General features: G+C 37.8%; 1 protein-coding gene across 4 annotated transcripts in view; it reads right to left on the bottom strand.

Annotated features, from left to right (window-relative positions):
* The window catches only part of siz (Brefeldin-resistant Arf-GEF family protein schizo), a 277,137-nt gene that overhangs the window by 160,720 nt on the left and 92,001 nt on the right, over window positions 1-24,416 (bottom strand). The window contains exon 1 of one of the 4 annotated variants that reach the window (XM_083117509.1): window positions 10,248-10,533. The exons of the other annotated variants lie outside the window; for them this stretch is intronic. Within the exon in view, the coding sequence (XP_082973635.1) occupies window positions 10,248-10,324 (77 nt within the window). The 5' untranslated portion in view covers window positions 10,325-10,533. Of the gene's footprint in view, window positions 1-10,247; window positions 10,534-24,416 lie in introns of those variants that run through there. 4 annotated transcript variants of the gene reach the window in all.

The raw sequence follows: 24,416 nt of genomic DNA, 5'->3' as shown, positions 1-24,416 counted from the left end.
TGAATCGACAGACGGTTGTCAATGTTTTTTACTGTCCTGCATGGCGCGAGGAATGTGAAATGGACTCTTGGTAGGCACCTCAAAAAATGAAACAAAGTGTATTAACGGGTAATCCTAATGACATTACCCATCCCATGTCTAATCGAATCTATGACAGACCTGGGTATTACTGCTGATTCAATGCTATAACCATTATTCTATCATCTCCCACGATTCTGAACTAACAATCTTCGACACTGAGTTGCTAATTATATTTTATTTCTTAAGAAAGGGTTCGAATTTACACAGACACGTTGCTCTCAATGCTCGTATCGAAATTAAAAACTCGCAGGAAAGAAGAATGTTACTTGCCAGATTCGTAAATTACTCAAACGACAGATATGCTAGAGAATTTAACAACTTTCACTTTATACAGATGCTAGCGGTTAACCGGGAATACAGTTTGAAGCGTAGCCGGTTGGGAATTGAACCTGGGGTCCCATTCATTCTAATGTGATCGGAGAGGAAGACAAATGGCAAGTTTGGAGGACTAACACCAAGCAGCGATTAAAAAGGGCATGTTACATTCCCGGGACCACCTAGATCAAACATATAATACTTATCAAACCGGATTAAACCGCATTCACGTACGTATTTTTGTATCTATGTTCACTTGCGGAAGCAAAGGCTGTTAGCACAAGAAAGAATGAAATAAAATGCTTGAAGTGTTATTTTTTTCAGTCAGCGTTGAGTAAACAAATATTATCCAATTTACTTTTCTCCGTGTTATGTGATAATAACTACTTAAGAATCACTTAAAATCTGTTCTACTCCAGAACCTCCGTAATCTTATCGACAAAATCATAATTATTACGGTAAACCAACAATAGTTGGAATCTCATAACTTGCAGAATTAATAATATATATATATATTGTAGCTTTGTCTTGTATTTATGTTATTTAGCGTCCCTTTTTGCCACTTACAGCTAATCGCCGGGATTCGAACGCAGGAACTTCGGTGGCGAGATCGAAACTCGGTAGCCATGTTACTTTGTCGGAACTGTTTTTGAAGTGTTTCTTTAAGTCCACTTTATGCACAGAAAGGCTAATCGGGACTGTATCTACAGTTTAAAGTGGGATCCGAGCCACTGTGCCATGTGCCTCTACCAGGTATCGAACCCGAGACCATGTTACTCTCTCGTATAAATATTTTACTAAATAAGGAAATTCGAATTCCAGTCAAAAGAAAAACATGTCGCTACAACAACCACTGCTCTATAATTTTCATGCTATTTGAAAAAAATGATTGTTTTGCGTCCTGAATATCAAATACTTCAAGATAAAATGATGCAAATATGAAAAATGCTTTAAGTTCAAACTTCAAAACTTGTAAATATGTAATTCAAACAAAAGATATCAATCTTCTTTATATCATTAAGAATTGTCTAGAACAGAATTATAATGTGTCTTGTACAGTCTCTCTCAAAAGTTTTAGGACAACGACATTTTATACTAGGCAACCCAATTTACACAAGGCGTTGGTGGGTTGCCTGTAGAGTTAGGCTCAATTTCAGGGTTGCCACATGCACAATAGATATTTATAAAATACGCGAAAGAAATAAAAACAAGTATTATTGTATAAAATTATTTAAAATATTACTATTATATCTCAAGTGACAAAATTCTTTCTAAAAAAAATAATAATAAGTTTTCTAGTATTTCATCGCTGATGAGTCTACAGAAAAGAAAAGAGGTGAGAGAAAACGAAAGGTGACAAAGAAGAGGAGAAAGAGAAAGCGAAAGGAGAAGAGGAAAAGTAGAGGAGAGAGGAAAGAGAGGATAGACGAGGAGATGTAGTGAGGAGATGTAGTGAGGAGAATGGAAAAAGATTCTAGGAGAGATGAGGAAAATGGAGCAAAGAAGAGAAAAGAGAAGGAAAACGAGATGAGAGAAGAGGAGACAAGAAGAGAGGAGTGGAGAGTAGAGTAAAGGAGAGAAAAATAGAAGAACGAAATGAAGAGGAGAAGAGTGCAGTGGAGTCGGAAATCTAAGACAGGAGAGGAGATACGAGGAGTGGAAATGAGTGGGATGGAGATAAGATGCGAGAAAAGTAGGGAAGGCGATATGAGACAAAAGCAGAGCAGAAGGAGGGAGAGAAGAAGGAAAAAGAGAAGAGAAGAACAGAAGGGACAGAAGAGAAGAGGTAGTTGCAGAAAATATCGTCTCAGCGTCAAGAATTGATGCATTGGTCAAATTATCGACATGAAACATTCAATAATATTTTGAAATGTATTGAAGAATGTACTAGATCAGTTCGAAATGCCTTTTGGTTTAGTTCAGATTCAGGTAAAATCTTCCATGTAAGATCTTTGATTTTATCTGCGATTATACCACTAAAAACATGAATGTAATTTTAATATTTATAAGAATTATCCAAATTTTGTCCACTTCTCGGTTCGTTGAAATGGAGATTTTGTCATTTAATATTTCCCCTCCCCCATCGTTAATTCCAAACTTCTTCTCCTTTCGCTTTCTCTTTCTCCTCTCCTTTGTCACCTTTCGTTTTCTCTCACCTCTTTTTCTTTCTGTAGACTCATCAGCGATGAAATACTAGAAAACTTTTTTTTTAGAAAGAATTTTGTCACTTGAGATATAATAGTGATATTTTAAATAATTTTATACAATAATACTTGTTTTTATTTCTTTCGCGTATTTTATAAATATCTATTGTGCATGTGCCAACCCTGAAATTGAGCCTAACTCTACAGGCAACCCACCAACGCCTTGTGTAAATTGGGTTGCCTAGTATAAAATGTCGTTGTCCTAAAACTTTTGAGAGACACTGTACACATTATTCGAACGCCAATTTTCATTTATTGTGTGTGTGAAACAGAAAAACACTATTTACCTAAGTATAATGAACATCACAAACGCGTTTCACTCCATTACAAAAGTATAGATAGCGTAAAACTCCTCAGAAGACAATGTAAAAGTAGATGAAACTTTCAAATTAATTTTTCCTGTAGGAAAAGTTAAGTTTTTTTAAAAGTTACACGCAAGATATAACTGAATTGTAGCTACAGCTTCTTATCTCGAGTAATACTTGAGTTGTTTATTTGTCGAGAATATTAGAAAGGACAGTCCGGGATTTGTTTTCTGGTTAAGGCAGCAATCTCTACGTGTGTGATTGTGCAGAACCTTCAATTCTCTTACAAGCGAAACAGTAGTTACTATGTGTAAAATGGGCAACGAGCATCGCATATCCTGCGTCATCTATAGTACGTAGTTGGTTACAAAAGTGTGCAATTCCTGCAAAGAGCAAGGTAGACACTCCTTAATTTCAGGTTAGGATTGAAGTTAAAACCTCTTGAGGCAAAATACTTTGGATCTGCAGCTGTCCTGGTGGCAATTTGAGTTAGTGGTAGTTTGAGAGGCATGCGAGTCTCATTGCAAAAAGCACCTGCTACTTCAGCTCTTGTTTCCTGCGTCCAAAAGGTGGACACATTCTCAAAATATAACTCCGGGTGTTCTTCGAACTTCACAAGTCACATAAATGTTTTTAGGAAATGACTCCCGTAGAACCATTTGCTGAGTTGCGTATGCATATTACACACACATTTACGTGAGTGTGCGCGCGCGCTTGGATATACATATACAGATGAAATGTAAATTGTAGGAAGTGCCTTCAGCACATAAAAAGTCCGAATAACATGTCAGAAAATGAATATGGAAAGGTTTTCCGCCGCGAGGAAATGTTAGTGACGCAAAGCACGAGAGAAAGGAGAATGTAGTAAGCAATGCCATACGGCATGAAAACAAAGAAAATAATTCAAAGAGTGTCCAAAGTAAAATTTAAGAGAAGATGTATGCAAGGGCGATTCAGACAGGGAAACGTACAATCTCTATTTATATCTTAATATCAGTTTTTCACCTCTCCAGCTTCATGAAACGGACGAAAGAAAATCCATGCTTTGCCTGGCATCCCTGATTATTATTTTTAAATAGGCCCCAAATTGCCCTCGCGATGCTAGATCGGAATGTAAAGGGCAAACTTTTCGTAAGGTACTCAAATGTCAACCTCTCTTGCACATACTACACCCAGATCACTGCATTCTTGTAGGGTAACGAGGCCCTGGCGGTTGTACCCACAACCAGTATAATCCTCGCTGGAGTTCGTGTTCATTCTGTGTTTGCTTGTTATTCTTCCTTCATCGATTTCACCTTTCATAGTCATTGTCACTAGTAGCCAAAAGTGACTGAACGGCGAGGTAGAATTTTAAAATACACAAATACTATAAATACACAAAAATTTGCTGTTCTAATCGGAATTCGAACTTGATACATCAATTTCAAGCGGCCGTGAAAACAAAACTACATGGTTTAACTATCATACCTGAGCCTGACTGAGAGCAAGGAAGCCACGTGGGCCAAAGGTGAAGCAATGAAAGAATTCCTTTAGCAAACATGTAAATCTTGCACGGTTCATGTGTATGTAAAGCATTCAGTGTGTATTTTACAAACTCGCTGAAAGTAATATTCTTTTCCCCATTTCGTGGTGGACATACCCAAAGTAAGTATATATATAGTTGAGGACATACCCAATGTTTGGGATCTGTGTACTCTTTGTGACGTCCCAAGTACCGTACCTACTGGTGTGTGTACGTCACCGCAAATATAATTGGGAAGAGGTGCCGGCGACTGTAATTAATTTTACAGGGTACCTATCATGGTGAAGTGTGGACGGTATAACATCATTGTCAGTTAAATACATTATTTTTTTGTACGCAATATTTTATCAACTTTCGCCGACACAGTCAGCTGTTGTTCTGTGTTTATAAAATGGCAACTTCAACATCATGTAACCTCTGAACGAATATGTACGTGGAACCAATTATCCTTGAACTTTGATGTTGGTACAATATATTTGCTCTATTCCATCGAGTGTTTGCAGTCCGAAGGCCTCTTCGATAACGTAGTGGCTAGCGCTGTCACCTTATAGTAAAGAAGTTTAGGGTTCGATTCAACTTCAAACTGCAGGCCCAGTCTCTTATCAACCTATCTTGGCAAAAAACGGATTTAAAACAAACTTTGCAAACTTTGTCGGTAATATTTTCAAAGACAAAATTGTTTCATTAAAAATACTTCTATTACTACTGTTACGCATAGCACAGTTATGTTTTATTAAGAAATTTGTACAGTGAGTGTAAAAAGTGTTTGTACATGTCGAATTTTTAACTTAAAACAGTTTTCTTGCAGCTATTCGACCTCAATTTCAAATAACACTTTAAAGTATGATAGAAGGCAATGTTTTTACATTATATTGTAGGTTGACTTGTGTAAAATGTTTAATTGCATGACTGATTGAACCAGATTATTTTACGTCGGTTTATAAAATTTTACACTAATGTAAAAATATGCCGGAGAAAATAATAGATTTCTTGAAAATGGAGAAATGAAGCGCACAAAATATATGTACACTCAGTTTATTATCATAAATGGGAAGATAAGATAATTTAACGAGGTGTCCGAAATAAAGGTGTTACATTAGGGTTCATAGACAATTTGAATTGTCATGTTATGCATAAAGGATTAAATGAAGGTAGAGTTTAAAACTCAATTCAGAATCGATTGTTTTCAAGCAATCCAAGGCAGTGCACTGGACTCGCGGCACCTCTAGCCGAAAGATACAAGCGTTACCCACTACTCCAGTGTAGAATGATGTCATTGGCCTGTTTTGAAGATAGCGGAAAAGGTTTAAGAATCAAGGAGTAAAACTGGCCAAAGCACAGAACAAATTTCTACAGAATAACCAAATCATTGGGTTATTAAAATGAAACCTGCAAGAGTGATCGAAAGTACGAAAATTGCTCTTTTTTATTTCCAGACATGAGTAATTGTTATTGATGGGACCTAAGATAACATCTTGAAATAAGATGAGAGTCATATTATGAGCCAGGAAACATGAATGGAGTGCCATTCTAAGAATTTTATTCTAAAAACAATCTATTACAGTTCATCATTAACAGGGCAGTTCTTTCAACCACCAGGATTGGATTGATTTGGTGTTTTAAGTCCACTTTATGCACAGTAAGGCTAATTGGGACCTACAGTTTAAAGTGGGATCCGAACCTCTATGTGCCTCCACCGGGTATCGAACCCGGGACCTGTTGATTACAAGTCGGCGACGCTACCACTGCGCCATCGGGGAGGCCTTTTTCACCCAGCAGGGTTACAAGACTACTACTGTCGGCAATCTAAATACTACTGTGTGTAGCAATGGAAACAAATCGTATTTTAATATTCTAAAGGGAAAACCCGCTTTGACAATTGCACTGTAGCCTATACAAACAGGACACAATTAAGATTGTTATGTTCATAATCTCACCCTAAATTAGACATTATCTATATTTTTGTTTAACCTTATTTAACATAAAATACTGTTTCAATTTCACTGTCGTATGTTTATCATTGTGTCTCTTATATGTACAACTTATTACTCAATATCTCTATTACACTACTACTATTTACATTTTTATAAGCTGATTGATTACCTCTATAACTTGTATACACATGTTACATAAGGGCCTCCCCGATGGCGCAGTGGTAGCGTCGCCGACTTGTAATCAACAGGTCCCGGGTTCGATACCCGGTGGAGGCACAAGTGGTTCGGATCCCACTTTAAACTGTAGGTCCAGTCCCGATTAGCCTTACTGTGCATAAAGTGGACTTAAAACAACAATTCAATCAATCAATCAATCAACATGTTACATAAACTCTATCAAATCAAGCAATATATGAAATCAGTCATGTTTATAAGTATGTTGTAGATTGAAATGTCATATTTCTCACTTGATGTAATATTATTTTTGTATTTTGTATTACCTTCTTGTTTACTCTGTGAACACTGTAATTGGGCATGTGCCTGTGTGTTCGAAATAAATAAATAAAACTGGATTCTGCAAAAAATTAAATTTTAAAAGAACTATATTCCAAACATATGACGCTACGTGTCAGGGTTTGACTGCTGCGCAACACACCAAAACAACTGCACATCTTCACTCACTGTGCTTAATCGAAAAAAAATATGAAGCCAATATTGTTAAAATAAACATTAAAATCAAGGGAAACCAAACACAAAGAACTTGAAATAGATATTCCAAGAAAATTATGCCTTATTTCTCTATTAATTAATGCTAATGTGGGCAATTCAATGTTACGAAGTCCCCTAATTAATACGAGTTCGAGATTGCATCAAATTAAGTGATAGTGTAGATATTTCATTCATCACTATAAGTAAATAAAAGGTGTTTGATCCTCCTTTAAGTTCCACTCTTGCAAATTGTATAAGTTTCTTGGAGGCATATTTTCCAAAGTGCAAATAATTGACATCAGTATATGCACATCTATTGTATTTTAAAGTGTTCCTTACCAGGGCGGCCAAATTACTGCCAGAAAACTACTTTAAGTAGGTGTACGAATATTTTTATAGTAACTGTAAATTTAAAATTTTACGACAGTATCACATCAGTAAGAAAAACTTTAAAAAAAAGACAATGTTACATATCAATTGCACTAAAGAAAGCGATGATACAGCACAAAATTGGAACAATTAATTTCTGTGTGTGCATTATTTCAGTTGTTAATAAGTTACCTTAATGATAATCTATAATGCAGATTAGAGATACTGATACAGACTAAAGACTTACTTTACCCTCGAACCTAAAACCCCTTGATTACAAAGCGAAGGGGTTGACTTCCTATTACGACAGTCCTGGGAATTTCGTAAAGGAGGGTTTATGTCTTACTTTATAATAGTCAGTGATAGAATTTAAAAAAACTTTCCATGCATCAGAAGTTATTTTATTTTAAGAAATCCTGGCCAAGTAGAGTACTCTACTCGCTCTTCTGGCCACGTCACTGTATACCACTACTTGTAGTCATACTTGGCACAATTATACAAAGAGTAACAATTAAATTAAACCATTAGTTTTTCTCTTCTTCATTTACAGAATAGCTCTGAAAGGAAGAAACTGTGCTAATGTACACCAACATTCAGGGGAGAAGTTACGTGGCCATATATTATATGATTATTCTATGTTACTCTACCCAAACTCACATTCGCAAATAAAATAAATCTATAGAAGTCCAAACTTCATTACAAAAGCTTGTTTTATTCTCTGGACACTTTCAGCGTGGGCATAAAAATTAGTACTAAACATAATGTTTAACGTACAATACAATACATGGAAGTCTTTCAGAATATTATCAAAATGTATGTGTGTGTGTGTGTGTGTTTGCTTAACGTTTGTATTTTTTTAAAAAAAACTTTGAGCATTTGGTTAATCTGCTACTGTTGAGTATAAAAAAGATACAAAGATACTCCAGTAGGAGGAGAGGAAAAAAGCGGAAGACGAAGGGAAAAAAATTAAGCATACTTGGCTAAAGCAACATTTTCTACACACAGTACATGTAACAACAAAATTGCCATACCTTTTCTAGAAATATAGTAGCCGTATCTAGCAACTCAGTATCGTGAACTACAAGGCATGAACAAACATACTCTGACGTAACAAGACGTCCCATGCAAATTTCACTAAGCCTCAACACCCAAGGACACGCAAGTGATGTTAAATACATATCGTGTAACAAACCGCAAAGATAACAGCAGGTAAAAAAAAATACCTATTAATATTTATACATGAAGTTATAGAAATTGGAGTTTTTCATGTTCGTGCAGAAGAATAATGAAGTCAACTAACACACACACTCACACTACTCACTCTCACTCCCCCCCCCCCCCCTCTGCCTGCTTGAAACTGCAATGCAACTCCTGGACTCACGTACGAATATTGATTTAATCAACAACAATCTTCTTCATTAGCAAGTTTTGGATGTATGTACGTACAGTCAACGGCAAAGATAATAGTAGGCAAATTTTCCATCACTATTTTCATTCTTCTCTATTCTACATCCTGTGTTGTTTTAAGGCATGGGATTCTGTTGATTCGAAGCAGATATTGTCCTTTGTTTATTGACGTTTTTATTTCAATTCATGATCATCATATTCTGGGACACAGACTAAATAAAAATGGTGGTGACAATTTTTCTACAATTTCCTTTGCTGTCTGGTGTATATACGTGCATAGCTTCTTTTGAAAAATGTAAATTGAAAGATGACTCTACTCGTATTTTTGGTTCTCATATCAAAGGTTTAAATCCAATGCATGATCAGATTAAATAGTTTTAAGTACGATCCCAGCCACTCAAATGTGAGCTTCATATCGTCGGCTATCTTATCGAAATGAACGCAAAGCTTACATTCTGTGAAGCAACTTATAATTTTATTGGCAATTGAGTCAATCTCTCGTTTCACTGTAGTATAAACTGTTGGGGAGCACCTATGTATCGAATGACTTTGCAATTGCTAAAACGGCCTCTACACAAATAAATACTAACACGATAAAGTACCTTGGAAGGTAATTATTAGCATACTACGAGCATCAAAATTGTCAATAAATATGAACATCCGAATCAACTATTCCCAAAGCGTGAAAAATTATATCTCGGAAATTAGTTCGTTTTAGTGATAATTTATTCTTATGTAAGACTACGAAATCTTTTGATTTGTTGTCCAAATTATTTTTAATACTAATACATACACTTGAAACAAATTTGCAATAATGGCATTTTACATATTGGTACGAGTCGTCCACCTAGTACTACTGTCACCGTAACCAGTGCACTTTCTAAATAACTACTAATAGCTGGAAATAAGGAGAAAAATTGAAAACGTTCAGCTTATATGTCCCAAGCAATATCGATGGATAACAGAGTTGGCATAATGTATTTATAATATATTTTTCTGCTGTTCTTTTACAATGAGATTTTCACTAGTGGAAGTGCAAAAGAAACACGGTAAACACGCGTAAAGTCGGTAATTTTGCGATGTCAGCAAAATTAACCTTCACTGCTATTGCGACGTAAGCTCTACGCTACTAAGCAACTTTTCAGTAAAGAAAGACTATTCATCAAAAATGACAAGATCCTAATATTATCCTCAGGACATTAACAACAGAAAAAATTGCAATATACGCAATGCTTTTACTTATCGTTCGCATAATATACGTTCGTGTTCCACCAGCAGCAAAAGCTTCCGAAACTGACATTTAGTAGAGACCTGAACGAGCCGCTGCCTAGAATTTTAAAATTCAACTTCGTGCTAGCAGACAAATTCCGAGAAACAACAAAACAGCGATATATCATCTTACCGTCTTTTGGATTCAGCATTCGGTTTTCGTAGATCCCGAATCCACACGAATTCACAGAACAAATTCGGAACATCCATTGACGAAAAGGATCGCAGACTGTAACGCAGCAGGATAAAAGCATCCGTGCACGCACACACACAAATTCACGCACTCAGACGAAGCCGTGCACGCACGACATTACACTTCTTTGTGAACGCATCGTCCAGGCACCCAAGCCAGCCAGCAGCTTGGCACGGCCGCGAGAGAATAACCGAGCGATTGCGCTAGTTACAAGCAAGCGCCTCGGTGCCGCAGTCCTCCCCGCCGCAAGCTATCTCGCCAACACGGTAGCTAAGGTTCACGTGAGGCAACGGCAGATCGCTAAAGCTACTTCCCGTCAATTTTCCTCCGCTGACGTCAAACAGTGTATGACCTTCTCAGCCGGTGTGAACAGCTCCCCCTCGCCTCGATGCGGCAGTCTTCAAATGTCTCCAAGAAACAACTGCGGTGTCTCTTATTTATCGGATTGTGTTCAATACGCAAATATCAGGTAGAAATTGCAGATAGTGAACAATTGAAACGCTTAAACTTTTTTTCGCGGCAGAAGCAGAGGGAAACAACACACACACATATACATATTCTTTTTTTTTTTTACTTTTTGAGGATTTTACTTCCAGCTTGCACGCAGTGTCGTTGAAAGAATGCGAGTTGCATGCTGCTTGCCGCCAATGGAACCCGTCGGTTACGTGACTGAACAAAAAGAAAAAAGTATCTAGTGCACCAACCTTGAACCAATGGCCAGCCAAGATAACAAAATCGAACACAGACTAGGATTTAGTACCGGAATAAAGTACTCCCATATCGAATTAAAAATCAAATCAAATCATGGCGCTCACATCTGCAATCGAACGTTTTCATTTGTGAATTTACTCTGATGCTCAATTTCGCGATCTCTACCATTAGATTTGTTTAATCCAAGTAGGGACTTTTTGTTATTTAGCGTCGCTTTTCTGCCACTTTTGGCTAATCGCAACGATGAGAATGTGTGATGATATGTGAAATTAATGAAGGGGCACACAAAGAACGCCCACCCAGGCCGGGATAATGATAAGGTGGATGGCGAAAACCAGGGCAGAACGGGGCTATTCTGGAACTACGTAGTCTACAGTTTTTAACTGGGATTTGAAACACTCAATAAATCTTCCGTAGATAACGAACCTGAGACACCATGGTTACACAGCAACAGCCTGCAAGACAAAATCGTCGGGAAGAAAACTTAACTCATGGATCGATGCAAATATGAGCGTTTTAAACTGTACTCGAACCTGGACCACCTAGTTTCGAAGCAAACTGCTGTAACAGCTGGGCCACGAAAGCAGGTGAGTCTTAAAGGGGATGCAAAGCTGAAATTTTATCAATTCACGGTTCGGCGTATTTACTCGTATGTAGGAGGGATAGAGAGAAAATTCAAAAATAGTGTTATTAGAACCGGTGATTCCCAAGGCACACACTAGTCACTGTCCTAAATATTTTCAATTTTTTTGTTGTACGAACACGAAAACACTTCACTACATATGCCCAACCCACTTACAAGAGCAACAAAGTATAGTTAAAGGAAAACATTCGTTGCATCAAAGATTATAGAGACTCCTGTGTGTTCATATCACACGTAAACGTTAACACGTGTAAACAAAACAAAATACTATCTGAAAATATAATGTATGGGTGCCATTAAATATTTTCAAAGAATACAGTAACTGAACTCGTGCAATGAAGATGTTGGCAGCCTCCTGTGGCGCACGAAATGGAACTGCAGAGCAGTGAGTGAAACGCAGGTGGTCAGTGAAAAAGGTGCAGACATACGACAGATAATAATAAAAAAAGGAAAACTATGGAGGAACAAATTTTAAAAAGGGAAAGGGAGGATGAAGAACAAGTGGTTTGAAGAGTAAATTATTATTATATTTTTCCCTTTCAACAGTATGCTATATCTTGTCCCAACTATCTCTGGAGCAAGGCCGCGCATAGTGGCAGAGATGGAGGGGGGGGGGGGAATCGTGTGAGCAGAGCGAAGCATTACACGCTGCTGAAAGGCTGTTAATTCCAGCAGTCGTCCGCTCCCCCCGTTCCCTCTCGCGCGTTTATTGGTGGAGCCGTCTCGAGTCACTACTTGCACAGACTCGTTTTCGTTCTGCTGCTCCAGAGATCGTTAAGACAGAGTGTATAGTGCGTCTTGCTTCCCGAAATGTTCCTTGTTTATTTACACATTTCGGCGCCCTCGGTTGGTTACCCAGTTCGTCGCCCCTGAGACTATAAATAATGGTATAACTTTAAAACATGTACCAAAAACTGAATAACGAGCACCAAGTTTCGTTCAATTGCGACGATGATGTAACAGACAAAAACCGTTTTGACAATACATACATGTTTGTTTACCGCGCCGTCAAAAAACACTTTCGCTTCAGCGATACGAGAACAAATGTCATATTTGAGCCTTTCTCTTCGCTAAAAAAGAGAGACTTCCGTAAGTGATTCATTTATTCAAGGGACAGGTTGCGCACTGACTCCGAGGCTTCTTTTCCAGGTGCAAGAGGAAGCGGAGAGGTAGAACGCAGAACCTTTCTATGTAATACAGAGGTGTATAAATTTGCCTCTGAATAGTGTTGCCCACGGGACGAGACGGGACAGGCTTTTAAAAATTCGATTCGAGACGAGATTGACCATGTGTCATAAGACAAACTAATATTTTCGAGACGAGACAGCATTTCCACGAGACGAGACAGGCCGAAGTCTCGTCTCGTGGGCAACACTACCTCTGAAGGACAGTTTTCTTTTTCCTTCGCTCGTTTTGTCCCTCCTTTACTCTTTCCTCCTTTGTCTTTACGGATGGAATACGTATGCAAGAAACGTGCTTGATGTTATCACAGATGTGTGATGTTACTTTCAGTTGTAAAAAATATCACTGCTAAAACACGACAATTATTGTATAATGTATCAGTGCTCAAATTTAGAGGTTGCAAATTGCAATATTTTTGGTTGTGCGCCTGGGTTTGCAAGTCGGCACTTGTGCACATCGCGCTACGACGCCATGGGTCCCGGGTTCGAATCCTGGCCTGGGCATGTGTGTTTGTGAGTGTCCATTCATCAATTTCATCATATCGTCACTCATCCCCATCTTCGCAAATTAGCCAAAAGTGGCACAAAAAGCGAAGTAAAATAAAGCAAATAATAATAATAATAAAAAAGTCGGAACTTGTTGACTGATTTGGTTTATTTTGCTTCTCTTTTCTGCCACTTTTGGCTAATCGCGAAGATGAATGATGAAATTTATTTCTTCTCACAAAGAACACCCGGGGTTTGAACCCTGGACACCTAGCGTGATAGCGCGATGTGCTAACAGCTCCGCCACGAAGGTCGTCAAGTCGGCGCTTGTAGTGACTAGATAACGACTACGTTAGACAGAGTGGTTTCCAAAGCTGTGCACTAATTACTTACTCGACGCCTTATTGGTGTTACTTGACTCGACTATTCGACCCACAACAGCTCTTTCGGTAACGCGTCTGACTACCATGCTCAAGGTCCCGGGTTCGATCCCCGGCCGGTTCAAATCCGGGAACTTTTCTAACGATGGAAGCGGCCCCGGCGCCCACCCAGCGTCGAATAACATGGGTACCTGGGGGAAACCCTGGGGGGTAAAGGCGGTCAGGGGCGTGATGCTGATCACATCACCCCCACTCACGACCGGATCAAGAAAGTGTGGGGCGTTACCCCCACACCCCCTATACGCCTTCATGGCGTGGTGCTAAGCACAGGGGAGCACTTTACCTTTTTTACCTTTTTTTTTTTTACTAAAGTCCCTGATATTAACTTATAAGTCAATAGAACAATATGTTGAATTATTACTAAAATATTCCGCATTTTTAAACTAACAATATTTGTAACAAACTGCAATTGCTGCTAATTTTATTATTTATACTTTTTGATTATTACCAACGTGGCAAATGTTTTGTCCTTCAGAGAGTCGAATTTGGTAGTTTATATCAATATATTTCGCGATCAGGTTTACATTTGGTGACCAACTTTGATGACTAAGTTTCATGTACTAGGAGCCAAATGATGCCTAAGGCTATGGTCACATTGCATCCGGTTTCGGCCGAACTTGAACACTGGCGTACAAGGCTTATAACGGCAGAACAAACTACACCATGTGGATAAGTGTGGGCGGTCACAATGGAGTCTAGATACTCTGGTGTGCACGACCGAGTTTCACCAACCAACGAACTGAACCAAACCATTTTCTATTTCGGACGAATTTGCCAGAAGAAAAGTGGCGTGAGCTACTTATACTTGCTTGCGTTCGTTGGGCGACAATAGTGGACAACGAAAAGTTTATTAAGTTTGTTTACGAACGAAAACCAGTGAGAGGTACAGTCGTGGAAAGAAATACTTCCCCATAAGACTACTGGTATTAATCCTCTAATGGCGAAGTACTTGTGCCATGACTAAACAACAATCAATAGCTACTACTTGGGAGCCAGGTAACTCTGGATTAAAACTGGAGGGAATTTGCAAAGCATCAACTACAATTTCTCATTAAAAATACTCACGTACGCGTATATTGTTGTGTTTGCTATGTTTTCCTAGTCATGTGTTTATCCCAAATCTGCATCAATTAGTGACTGGATAATTCTGCCGAATACTTACGTTTGAAGTGCCGCTGCACAAGCAATAAAACTTCACCGAGTGGAGGTAGCACTTTCTCTTACGAAGAATTCACATTGTGCATCTGTGTAACTTCTCACACGATCGGTGACCCTGTTGGATGACAATATACGAACGACTCAGCTTTTCATCTGCGCTTCCCAGTGCAGTTTCGCAACCAGCAAGATTGGTGACGTACGTATTATCTCTATCTGACACTTTCGAATACATAAACACACGTGTTTATGTATACGTAGCTTCAAAGTACTTTCGTCATTCACCAACTATAAATCATGTTGCCTGGGTGGCCGAACGATCTTGCCACTGAAGGTTCTGAGTTTGAGCCCCCAGGATTTTTCATTATGGTTGTTCTTTCATATAATCATAATTCATCCCCTTCGTCACTATCAGCCTAAGTAGAAAGGTAACCCTAAAACATATGCACATTAATTATTATTATTATTAGATATAACAGGTCTTATAGTTAACCACTCGACTTACGGACATCGTGTTTAACAGTAAACGTAGTTATGAAACAACAGTAACTACAACCTGTAGACAACGTAGTTTTCCTCGACAGGCTACTCGAGATTGGACCTCAGTCTAAAATGAGATCCGAACCTCTGTGCAATATGACTCTACCGGAGATCCAACGAGCGACTATGAGGCAATAGTGTTATCAAACAAGTCAGGTGGGACAGAGACAAACATTCAACACATGTAACTAAACATGTTGCTAGTGGAAGTGAGAAACGAGCTCCCTCATGGCCAACGGTATGTATCCGGAATTCCATACTAGAGGCTTCGATTTGAATAACGGATAAGATGTTGTTTCATCCATTATCATTCTCGTAGCTAACGTGGTGATATAAATAAACGCAGTTATCGGACAAACAGAAGGAAACACTAATGTGGTTCTGCAAAATTCGTAACTTTAATCGAAACCTTGTTCAATTGGAACACTGAAATAAAAACCGCAATTCAAATACAGAGAAGTGCTTCTTTGTACATTACCTGTAACAGCCTATTGCCGGCCTGACTCGTATTAAAATAATCTGAAGGTTAAAATAAATTCTGAATGCGGTGTCAGGGTTTGGGGGTAAGGGTTAACCTCTTCGGAGGGAACTCAAATGTCGACTACTCTTCCACGAAATGCAAAGTTGTGTCAGAAGTTGCCATAAAATGTACAATCAATTGACAGCTTAAAATTTAACAGTTTGTCTTTAAATTTATAAAATCTGGACGCAACCGTTTTCTATTTAAATTTGAGTACCTTTTGTATCGTGCATGAAGATAGATAATGATCATAAATTGTAGTTACGTGAACCATAAATATATTATTAAAAGCTGAGCCTTTAAAATTATATTAATTCGGTTAACTATGTAATGGCCGTTAACACTTTACAAACGGTCATGGTCATTTTTACGGTAGTTGGATGGCAGAAGAAATTGACGGTCCTAGACAGTCATTTCTAGTAAACTTTTTAGTGTATGCTTTGGACGCTAATGCAGGCTAGTGAGAAATACAATACAATGATGTGAATGACTAAATTATATTACTTCTACACACTCAGTTGTAGAACTTACTATGAGTTTGTAACTGTGTAGTTGAAGAGCGTTGACGGGAGGGTGGGATGAGACGAATAGGGCGCCAGAGATCCTTAATCACGCACCCTTCAAGGCTACAGAGTACACTGGATTGCAATTGTGGGGATCAACGACATCATTTGGAATCTTAGACTAATAACTGAATAGAGCATCCACGAAGGGACGGCAGCAAACAGGAAGTAATGCCTGACATCACCGCTCTAATGGCGTGAGAGAGAATGTGAGTAGTCCAGTATTCCTCCGCATCCTTCGGTTGTCTTTCGTTAGAATCCAGTATTCCTCCGCATCCTTCGGTTGTCTTTCGTTAGAACCATAAGTTTTTCCTTTAGATCTTTTAATTTAGTGGAGAGTTTATTAAAATAAAATAATAAATTCGTGTTCGAGTTTCCGCAAAACATACTCTTTCAAATGAACAATTTGCAATGTTTTGAAGAAATTCATTACATAGAAGCAGTCTTTCAGAATTGTTCATGTTAGTTTCATTGCAAGATCGATATAACAGAGTTTTCTTACTGCAAACACAATAGTACTCTATAGAGTACTTACGATTTTCAACTTAGTTCTCGTTTGATTACCAGCTCTTCACTGCGAAACGGAAGGGAATGAAGTTCGGTTTTACAAAATGCACAAAGAGAAGACGTACTATGATTGGCGATATCACCTTTGGTGCGAGCGGTCCATGGTTCGATACCTGGTGGAGCTCCAGAATTTCAGCGTTAACCTACAATCTTGAGGACAACTTGTGTGCTAATTGAAATAGCAGAGTACTCCCTCTCTAGAAAGCCAGACCTTGCAGTTAAAACAAATTCCACTTCAAAAACAAAAATTAAAATCTACATGTACTCGCTCATCTTCATTTTGTTGATGTGCCGTATAAGCATTCTGATGACAACACTGAACATCTTATAACTCGTTCCACGTTTCAATATAACCATGGGGTCATCTTCTAGGAAAGAACCAGTTTGCAGCAAAACAATAGCTAAGCTTTCTCCACGAACTGCTTACATATCAAACATTGTTTTCTTTATAATAGTAGTTCATCCGACATCCTTAATATCTCAGGACCTAATGAAAGCCGCCGCCGCCGGGAAAGAAATGATTATCTCAATTTCCTACATACGACAACAGTCTTATTTCAAGTTTCTATAGTTTTGAATTTAGCCCTGTTTTTCTTATCCGTTTCTTTTCTAAATACTGTTAGCCAAATGATATGGAATAACTCTAGTGAACATTTCTGAAACAAACCTTCAGTCACGTTTCGTATTTGCAGTGAGTTCACAGCAGAGAATAATAAGAACAAGCAAGTTCTTCCGAAGAAGGGCTCTCGGCTTCCTCCGGATGTGAAAGTTTCAACATACACTTAATTAACTACGACCAAGCGCGAACCTTATTTACCTTTTTTCTGTCCGATATCAACAAGCAGAAACCTCGAAGATCATAATTAGTAGCTTACGGAACTATAGATGATAAATCTATACTGTACTACCTCCACAGGAAAATCTTGTCAGTTACGCCGAAAACATTCCTATCGTGGTGCACAGTTTCAATAAAAAACAAAAAAAAACACTTAGAATATGTCTCCATTGTGCGGAGACCAGAAAAGGCAACTTAATTTTACTCTTGATTTCATTGTGAAATGTGCCAAGTCATAGTAGTCTTACACTTGGCAAAGATTTTTCGAAAATTTTTCTTAGTTTCAAAAACCAGCTATGATATTCCAAATTCTGAAAAGTTATATCTGTTTAAAAGTCCTTTTGGGGAGAATTCACACCGAAGAGACATGCGAGACGCTGCAAGACACACGTGTCGCTTGTAAGCGAACTCTCAGTAATTAATTGAACCTTTCGAACCGAAGAGACACGACAATCTGCACTTGTCTCATGTCGCTTGCGTGTCACTCGGACTGTGCCGTTTTCTCAATACCGTGAATTGTGTCGCCTCAGTTTGTGAATGGCAAAATCCGCTGCATCACACTGCTTGAGGAATTCCACTTTAGAGTACCTATGCGCACAACTCGCAATACAAGAATATTTTATACAAAAAAAAAAAAAAAAAAACTAGACTAGAAATTCAAAAAAGATCTATCTTTTACAGACTTGCCACACAATACAATGATCTCTCGTCAAGAATCGATATAGTATTTTCCTCCGAGTTTGCCTTTCGGTCATCTATTAGAAGAAATGTTTGTAAATAATATGAAATAAAGCAATATTTTACTTATTTTTTGTTTGTTAATTTGCTATTCACTTTTGTGTTATTTTGTTACTTTTATTATTTTTAACATGTTTTGCCTATTATTATTATCATTGTTGACAATTTCAGTGTAAAATGGGCACCTGTGCTGTATCTAGAATTTTCTCAATAAATAAATAAAATAAATAAATAAGTATGAGCAGCGAATGTTTCACTCCAACGAGCTATTTTAATCGAGTCCAACCGGAGGCCTTACATGTTTGACCCTCTAATTTGTTGATATAATAAAGTATCGATATGTACAATGATTTAAGATTTAAACACAACGTTCTTTTCGCTTTATCAAGTTTTTTTGGTGCAGTAATCGGCTGTAATTTGCCTTCAACATCGTTTAAAGAGGACATGTTTGGCCATTTAGGGCATGACTGCTTTTATTTTTAAAAAGCCATAACATGGAAGCACTTTAGTTCAAAATAGATCATTCAACGTGGTAAAGTACTCTAGTGCATTACTTCTCAACCGTCGGGCCCTCGTATCAACTATACTGAGCTGCGAAAAGTTCACATGAAATTGGTTGACAAATAACACAATCCCAATATCATATTTGAGTTGTGAGTTTTCGTTTTTTAAGTCCATTTTATGTACAAATAGAGTAATTAGGACTGGACCTACAGTTTAAAGTGGGACCCGCCACACTATGTGCCTCCACCGGGTATGGAACCCGGGATTACTTAATTACAAGGAGACGACATTACCGCTTCGTCATTAATATTTTTATATTTGTCAACAATCCTACACGTAATCCAACTACGTATTATTACTCTTTTTGATTATGCCAGAATTTATTTATCAATATTTCATTTCATGGGTACATGTTAATTCATGCATAAAATCTTAAATATTGGAAAGGTATTTACGAGGAAAAGTTTTGGGCTAAGGGCATTGACTTTAAAAAAAAAATACCGGGACATGGTTTCACGAAGGTTGAGAACCATTTCACTAGCGCTTATGTCTTCGCTTTATCCAGGCTGGAAAGTATAGCGTATACAGTTTGAGGTCAGTGCATATTATTTCTCATCTCACTTTCTCATGCACAACATGCCTCTCCCGAGTTTCAATAACTTGCGCAAATTCTAAAACGCGATTTACATGTAACAATGTTTCTTGTTACGTTTTTTTCGGGTAACTAATAAACTGATTAATGCAATTATATCTGTACCATCATGTGAATTGAGCAAAGAAACAAGTGTCTCTTTCCGCGTGTCGCGTGCACCTTGTCTCTTCGGTGTGAAACTCTCGTGTCGCGTGTCTCTTCGGTGTGAATTCTCCCTTAGAGTATTCAAGTGAATCTTGCGGTTTGCTTTTCTTGTTGTCCAGGTATCTGTGAACATTTAAAAAATGGGTTTACGAGTGTCACGAAATTATTTTAAATACTCGTATCTACACAAGAACGAAACAAAACTACACGAAGATTCACTGGAAGAAATTCTAAATTGATGTAATTTTTCATAATTTGGAATTATCGTAAAAGGTGTTCAAAACTTGGGAAATTCTCGAAAACAAAATGCTAAAAAGAGCAAAAGTTCCACCACCTTAATTGAGTTTAATACGTTAAGGTCTATTTCTACAGGCGACGACGATGAAATTAAGTTTCACGCGCAAATTCTCATCTAGTTTCAACAGTAGGAAAATCTTATCGGTAACAAAAACAGGTGTACAACAGTGAAAAAGGGTGCCAACTGTCGGACAGCAACAGGGCAAAGAAAGTTGTGCAGGACTATGGGCTGGCAGCAGGCACAGAAAGAAAGTTGTGTTTGAAGAGTTCCATATTAAAAGGCCTAATTTAAATACTTTTGTACCACAGTCACTTTCAGTGTGTAAATTATAAATTTCGCTTTGGAAGAAAACCATTTGATTGCTTAATTTGAGTGCAACTAGAATATAAAATATACATAAAATTTGTGTTGAAAAATAATATCTTTAATAAAAATGTACTACTGCATAATTATATCACTGGAGATCATTAATTTCATAATAGTCTTTATTTTCCATACCTAATTTTCCACTGCTTACTACAGTGGCATAGTTTTTTATTATTATTACTCACACTGTTATTGCAATTTGCAACATTTCCTCAAGTCTAGATACATATACGTACCTCGTATCTCGTACCAATCATTGAATGCGAAAATGCTACATCTGTACAATATGTTGCACTAACTCTAATTGCTTTTTTGAATTGATATATTAATGTTTATTGATACATTACTTTTACAGTCCAGCAACAACCGAGCTTACAACAAAGATGTTGCGGTCACTTTTCTAATCATAGGCCAAGTATCGTGTATTTTTCTCGGTGAGAAAAATTAAAGTTTGCGCATGTTATTAGCTTCAAGAATTGAATTGTATTTGAAAAGCTGTAGATATTAACATCACATTATCAAAGGAAAAAAACATAACCATTATGTGCCAAGGATGCTTTGTCTCGAAAGAGGGGGGGCGGTTCCCGGCACTTCCCCTTCAATCACACCCTGTTATTACTGCTCGTTTCCTATATGGTGTACTTTGTATTGATGTTCAACGTTGTTCAATTTACCATTTCCAAATTTAGCACAGCGGTAAATATATATTCACATTCAGCATGCGTAGAAATAATAATTCACTAATCGACAATTACTTACGGCCAGAGACATGTATTTAATTTACAAGATGTGATGAGCAAAGAAACTTCTGTCAATTCTTCAGAACAAAAACTTACGAGTGAGCGATTCGAAAACTTGACATGAAAGAGCAGGAAAACACAACGCTGGTTACTTCCATCGTCCACAGCCTGGGGAACCGCATCACGTAGTCACATTGCCGTGTCCGTCCGCCTCACGGCAATTTCCTTTTACTCTGTTTATATTTCATTTGAATTTTAAAGGCCACAATGCTTCAATGGAAAAGAAAAATATCCATTCACTCAAGAGAGCAAACTGAAGAAGGAGTAGGTCAAGACAGGGTGAAAAGCAGTCTTCTCGGAGACCCCCAAGTCCAAAGCGCGTAATCCCCTTCCGAAAATCAATGAAGGAGGAAGAGCAGCGGTCGGACGACCAATAACACAATGGCGAGGGCAAGAAGGGAGCAGGGAATATCTTTGCAATCAATGATGTCTGTTACACAGCTCTACTGGGTAGAAAACAGAACTACTGAACGAATAGTCACCCCCCCCCTTAAAAAAACGTGTAGCATCAGACATCCTACAAGAATACGACAATGGATTCAACACTCGATCTGCAGGCTACAATGTAACAAAATCCATAGATTCTGTGGTGTGTATCTAGGTTTACTAGACGTTCTCCTTTTCCGGGACATGTTCTACATTTTAGCCTTATGCCCGGCGTCCGGGAGGAATTTTAAAAAAGTCACAAATGTCCTACATTTCGAGGGTCACATAAGTGGAATTAAGAAAAGGAGTGTTTCAGTCGAACCAGGAGAAACATCATGCTACTTGCAAATGTATGGACTGCACTACCAAATTCAATAGTGCAATTTATTTTTATTCAGGCATTCCAAAAAAAAAATGTGTTATCCTAGAACAAAGAACGAAGCCATTAATTAGCAAAGTTTGGTGGCCACATTCTGTTGATATCTTGCTTTGTGGATCATTCTTGCTTTCATGGATCCTGTAAGGTGTTCACCATACTCATTCAGTATATTGATTGTAAAGTAGGGGGTATACAGAAGAAAATTATTGAACTAAAAGTCACCTCAAATGGAACTTCTGGAACCATTTCAAGTTAGAGAGAGTATTTTCATTAATGTCAGAAGAATGAACTGATGAGAGAAATATATTTCTCACAGAGTCTGCAAAACGTTTGCTGCTGGTTCAATATAATTTCGAAGTCTTTGACTATTCAGAGTTTCATAAGTATATTTTGACTCAACCTGAAATTTTGCGAAAAATTTGATCCTCTGAGAAGTATGACTGAAAACACGTGTAGTAAGAAGTGTAGTCTTTAGTACTGATTACAAGTGTAGGAATTTTGTATTTAAGAAATCATTCAAAAATCATTATTTGTTAAAAACTGAAAATGTGTCAGTCGTACATTATTTGCTAAAATGTTGTAGTAATGTGTATTATTTACTGAGATTGATTTGTGTCCTACATTTTGAGACAGCATGTCCTACTTTTTCCTTATAGTGATCTGGCAACCCTACGTGTATCCCCACGTAAGATCTGCTAACTAAGATGCAACAAAAATATAAAATTGTAGAAGCGTAAACAATAGGATTTTCACACGTTGAGATACACGTCTACATAACAAGACAGAGACAACTGTCTGCAAGTCTCCTTTCGTTCGAGACACGATTGTAAGATATATGAATATATCACATAAATCAATATTGCACGACTGAGGAACATATTCAGTCATACTAATTATTATTCGCAGAGATTTTTAAGTCCACTTTTGGCATAGATAGGCTAATCGGGACTGGGCCTACAGTCTAAATTATGTGTCAACATTATGTGTCTCCACCAGACATCGAATCCGGGACTCCTTGATTACAAGGCGACGACGTTATCACTACGCCATATGCGAGGCGCTATTTAGAGAGGTTGTGTTTGTGGTTTAACATGTAAGAACTAGTTTGATGAAGTTTTTTTCGGAATATCAACCAGGTAATTTCCGGATAGGCTTCCGAGAGCTAACGTCGCTCTCATCTTCAGGGATTGAAGAGAGTTGATAGCCCGAGAAAATATCTTCATCATTCGCCGCCAGGAAAGCTTCAAGAATTATTTAATTTGTTTTAATACTTATTTTTACGCTTGTGTAAAGATCTCATTTACGAGATGATACAAGTATATGTCAAGTCTTGTCTCAGTATCACACTCAGTTCACACAAGACAGAATATTCATAGAAAAGCGAAAATCGATTAAAAGAAAAACTCAACAACAGTATTTTACCAGTTAAGCTAGGTTAAAATCATTATTCTCGGTGATGTAACGATTAGTGCAGGTTTGCGTGCGAAATCCGTGATCTTCGGATTGAACTCACAGTAAGACGTGAATATTTACCCTCTCGTCCATTGCATCATTCATTCACCTGTCCCATACTCCTCGTGTGTTCGCAACCTTCAAGTGCAACGGTGTTAAATATGTTGCCGAACGTTCAGGATGTAGAGATCGGTGTTATGTTATTTTAAGGGCGATTTCACACGGCAATGAGAAGCGACACTCGACAACTTTTTTCTTTTAATTTCATGGTCGGCGACAAGTATTAGTTCCCGCGCAAAAGACCAAACTACTATCTCCCGACATTTTGTAACATCAGTGTTTTCTCTAGAGCAAACCGACTGTTTCACCTGTCCCACTGAGAGACGGAAAGGTAACCTCACGTTTTTTCTTTGGATAATAGGGCCTTATTGGAATAGATCTATTAAACTAGAGTGAATTTTACATAACTTAATGAGATGAAATGATTCAATGTTTTTGCTCTAATAATCTCACAAAACAGAAATTGGTGCACGAAATATATTGGATTATAACTTTTTGTCCTTGAAACGTTTGTTCAAACTCCATTTTCTGCTTACACAGATAGTAAACACCCCGGGATCTGTTCTTTAATCGTTTTCTATCGGCAACAACGTGTAGTGTTCCTGAAATATGTGATGATTAGTAAACAAATTGTAATTACAAATCACTC

This window comes from Lepisma saccharinum, chromosome 2 (genome assembly GCF_977018435.1).
Source record: "Lepisma saccharinum chromosome 2, izLepSacc3.1, whole genome shotgun sequence".
NCBI classification, from domain to species: Eukaryota; Metazoa; Arthropoda; class Insecta; order Zygentoma; family Lepismatidae; genus Lepisma; species Lepisma saccharinum.
This window is presented reverse-complemented; position numbering and strand designations above follow the sequence as displayed.